This window comes from Physcomitrium patens, chromosome 4 (assembly GCF_059467195.1).
Source record: "Physcomitrium patens ecotype Gransden chromosome 4, ASM5946719v1, whole genome shotgun sequence".
NCBI lineage: Eukaryota > Viridiplantae > Streptophyta > Bryopsida > Funariales > Funariaceae > Physcomitrium > Physcomitrium patens.
The window spans coordinates 531,602-534,769 of NC_143413.1; the positions used below are offsets into that span (position 1 = coordinate 531,602).

The following is a 3,168-nucleotide window of genomic DNA, read 5'->3' on the forward strand; positions in this document are numbered from 1 at the left end:
GGAGTTGGAAATGAAGCTAGTGACTGTATGTGGGTACTTTTGTTTAGTTGTTTTTGTTTGATTGTTTATTTGTTGGTATTTTTTAATATTATTTGTGTAGTGTTTCCTTGGGGTGGGGGGATAAGGCGGCTTTCCCAAGTGTGGGGGGCCAATGGCTCGCCGTCTACACGGTCTGCCTCCGTCCACGTCCATCTAGTCCATTTTATTCCCTCGCAGCCAACCCCACCGCGACACCACCCACCCCTGTGCAGCCCGCTCGATCAAGCGCACTCTGTGATGGAGCGACACACCTTAGCCACATTACCCCATCCCATGCCTAGCCCAGATCCATCGAATCATCCTCGATCTGCCCTCACATCCTGCAGGTGCTTCACGTTCCCACAGCACCCAGCTCATGCAACCACCCATAACCCATCCCATTCCGCTGCGCTGCCTGCAGCAGGCTCCCTTGTCACCGCAATCGTCGTCGTCCTAGTCGTCCTCGTCGTTAACGTCATCATCGTCCTCGCTTCGTCATCATCGCCATCATCGTCCTCGGAACGTCTTTTCACCACCTAGTCCTGTGTGGAACTACGCAGTTTGTGTCCCTGTGGGTTGTTGCACGCTTGCGCCTTTGAGGCTTCGAACGACCAAGAGTGTGTCGGCGGCTGCCAGTTTCAGGGAGGGGTTCGTCTCTCTTGTGGGGTATGCTTGTGAGGAGCAAGTCTCATACCTTGGTGCGTACTTAGTTTTTCACAATCCAGCCGTTCTCGGGAGTAATCTATGTATGTGGTGGTTGAGCATGCGCTGGAGATCAAGTTTGAGGTGATTTGGTGAGCACGTAGCCAGTGCTTGAGAGACCGTGGATTCCGAGGGTAGCTGCATGCGGTGTTAGCACGCGTGTATTGACCAGCTGATGACTGCGTCTTGAATTGCAGAGGCAGTGAGCCACCGATGTTCAGAGTATGACCCACGGAGAGGCTGATTTGAAGGATATGTGTTGCAGAACGATTGGGGACCTTATTCTTTGAGAGCCTTGCTTGGAATGGGAGCTGGATTGAAGGTGTTAACAGACCTCGTATTCTCGTGTTTGAGAAAGGATATCAGAAGGGGAATAGGTAGAAGCCATCAAAATGGTGCTTTTAACGGCTTCAAAGGACGGCACGACTGAAGGATCATTGGAAAAGAAGGCGAGGAAATTAGCCTTGGATGGAACAACTATACCTCTGACTCCAGACTCGCCTGGCAAGAAAGCCCTTGAGAAACCTCAGAAGGTCCTGCCTTGTCCGCGATGCGAGTCGATGAACACTAAGTTTTGCTATTACAATAATTACAGTGTAAACCAGCCCAGGCACTTTTGCAGGCAATGCCAGAGATACTGGACAGTCGGGGGTACGCTTCGAAATGTTCCAGTAGGAGGAGGATCCCGGAAGAAGCACCGACATCAGAGGCAGGAGCCTTACATGCGAACAGCTCCTGGCTCCGTTACTAGCCCACTTGCCTTGGCCACCGCGGGAGGGCAACCTGGGATGGCCAACATGGGCTTCCAGCAACTTTTGACACACGACATGTCGGGCTTCAATTTCTCCCAGCTACCAGGTTTCGTACCGCAAACACTTTACCCCGCTTACCCTGTGGATCAGAGCCAAGGAATGTATGCCCAGCCACTGTCGAACAAGTCTACACAACATGAATTTCAGTCCATGCATCCCGCATGTGGTGTGATGAACCCGCAGTCATTGCCAACGGCCACAGGGCACTACTGCGGGACAGATGTTGGTGCTCAGCTGCAAGGCGACAACGGTGTTAATACAAACGGTGCCGCCGGACCAGTGAAGCACGAATTCTGGAGCAACATGATGCCGCAAAACCCCCACCTGCAGGCTGGAAACCATTCTGTGCAATCGCTGTGGGAAGAGTGTAAGGTGACGAGTGGCACTGTTCCGACCACCACAGCTGACTCCGATGCTCGTAAAGCAGGTGCTCTAGTGGATCTGCAAGCTGTCGCGAAGAGTGGCGGATATGATTCGTCGATGCTACTTCACCTGGGGCTCAACACGCGACCACAGGTGAGTGGTAAACCATCTTTTTCGAACCATAATCAGCTGGACTCGAGAGGTGTGGCTCATCCCACAAATGGTTCCTCGCCTCCTCATGGCTCTAGTACGATCGAAGAGGAGGGGAGCACGCCAACCAATGGATACTCGAATAACGGCTATGAAGAGGGTGACACAGTTTCTTCGATGTGGCAAGACATGCACGATATTCATGACATCTTCCAATAGTTCTGGTCGCGAGCCGGAGCCTGAAGGAGTCTGTAAATTACTCGAACTGTACATTGTATCTTGTCATTAGACTGTCATAGGCTTACGCAAATGTCGTGTGCACTTGTGCAAGGCGTCGTGAATTGGATGTTGCAAACACGGATTTGTGAATAGAATTGAGTTAGTTTCATAACTTCATGTGGAGTCTGCCAATGGGCTCTAGCTTGCTATCAGTGTGCAGTAGACCGGCTATGTGAGTGAGGATTGAATGAAATAGTGTAATATAAGCGGGTTTTTGAAAGTATTGGCGTGCAATTACTTGGTTCTAAATCTTAGACTGTCATCGTCGTTGAGCAATTGGGGCTCATCTAGTGCATGACTGACTCTGAAAGTCATAGGGAAGGACCTAAGATTTTTTTTGTATAAGATTCTTTGTTGATCTTCGCGAGTAAATTGCATTTGGATATTTCTACATTCTAATGTCCTGGAGTCGGTCCTGAACATGCAAGAGAATGTCTGTGTGTATATGTGTGTGTGTATGTCTGTGTTTTTCCTCTTCTGTTGCGGTTCTCTGTTCATGTTCATAGATACCGTGGCAAGATGGTGAATTTGCACGTTCTGGAGATTGGCTAATGGTGAAGAATGGAGGGTGGTATTGTTTTAATCTCATATTTTGGTAGGTCTTCTGAATTCCATGCTTAAGCTTTTCGAAATGGTGGCCTGATCCTTATTCTGTACATTTTATCATCAGCTGTGACGGCGACTGCCATGTTCCTTGAAAGGAGGTACTAGTGCCATCATTAAAGCTGTTTCGCAGTAAGACGTTCTATCGCTGGTGGAGATCACCTGGAAGTGTATGAATTACTTATGTCATGGAACACTCACCCGTAGCATGTCATGTAAATGTTCTGTTCTTATATTTCAG

The 3,168-nt window shown here is 49.3% G+C and overlaps 1 protein-coding gene across 1 annotated transcript; it reads left to right on the top strand.

Moving 5' to 3' along the window:
- Positions 1 to 409: 409 nt before the first annotated feature.
- On the top strand, positions 410 to 2,709 carry LOC112281500 (uncharacterized). The gene is made up of 2 exons (XM_090249417.1): positions 410 to 716; positions 918 to 2,709. The coding sequence occupies exon 2, from the start codon at positions 1,113 to 1,115 to the stop codon at positions 2,262 to 2,264; it is 1,152 nt and encodes a 383-aa protein (XP_090105543.1). The 5' UTR covers positions 410 to 716; positions 918 to 1,112; the 3' UTR covers positions 2,265 to 2,709.
- Positions 2,710 to 3,168: the final 459 nt, after the last annotated feature.

Excerpts from the sequence above, each read along its gene's own strand:
- LOC112281500 (XM_090249417.1), top strand. The coding sequence starts at position 1,113 with ATGGTGCTTTTAACGGCTTCAAAGGACGGCACGACTGAAGGATCATTG.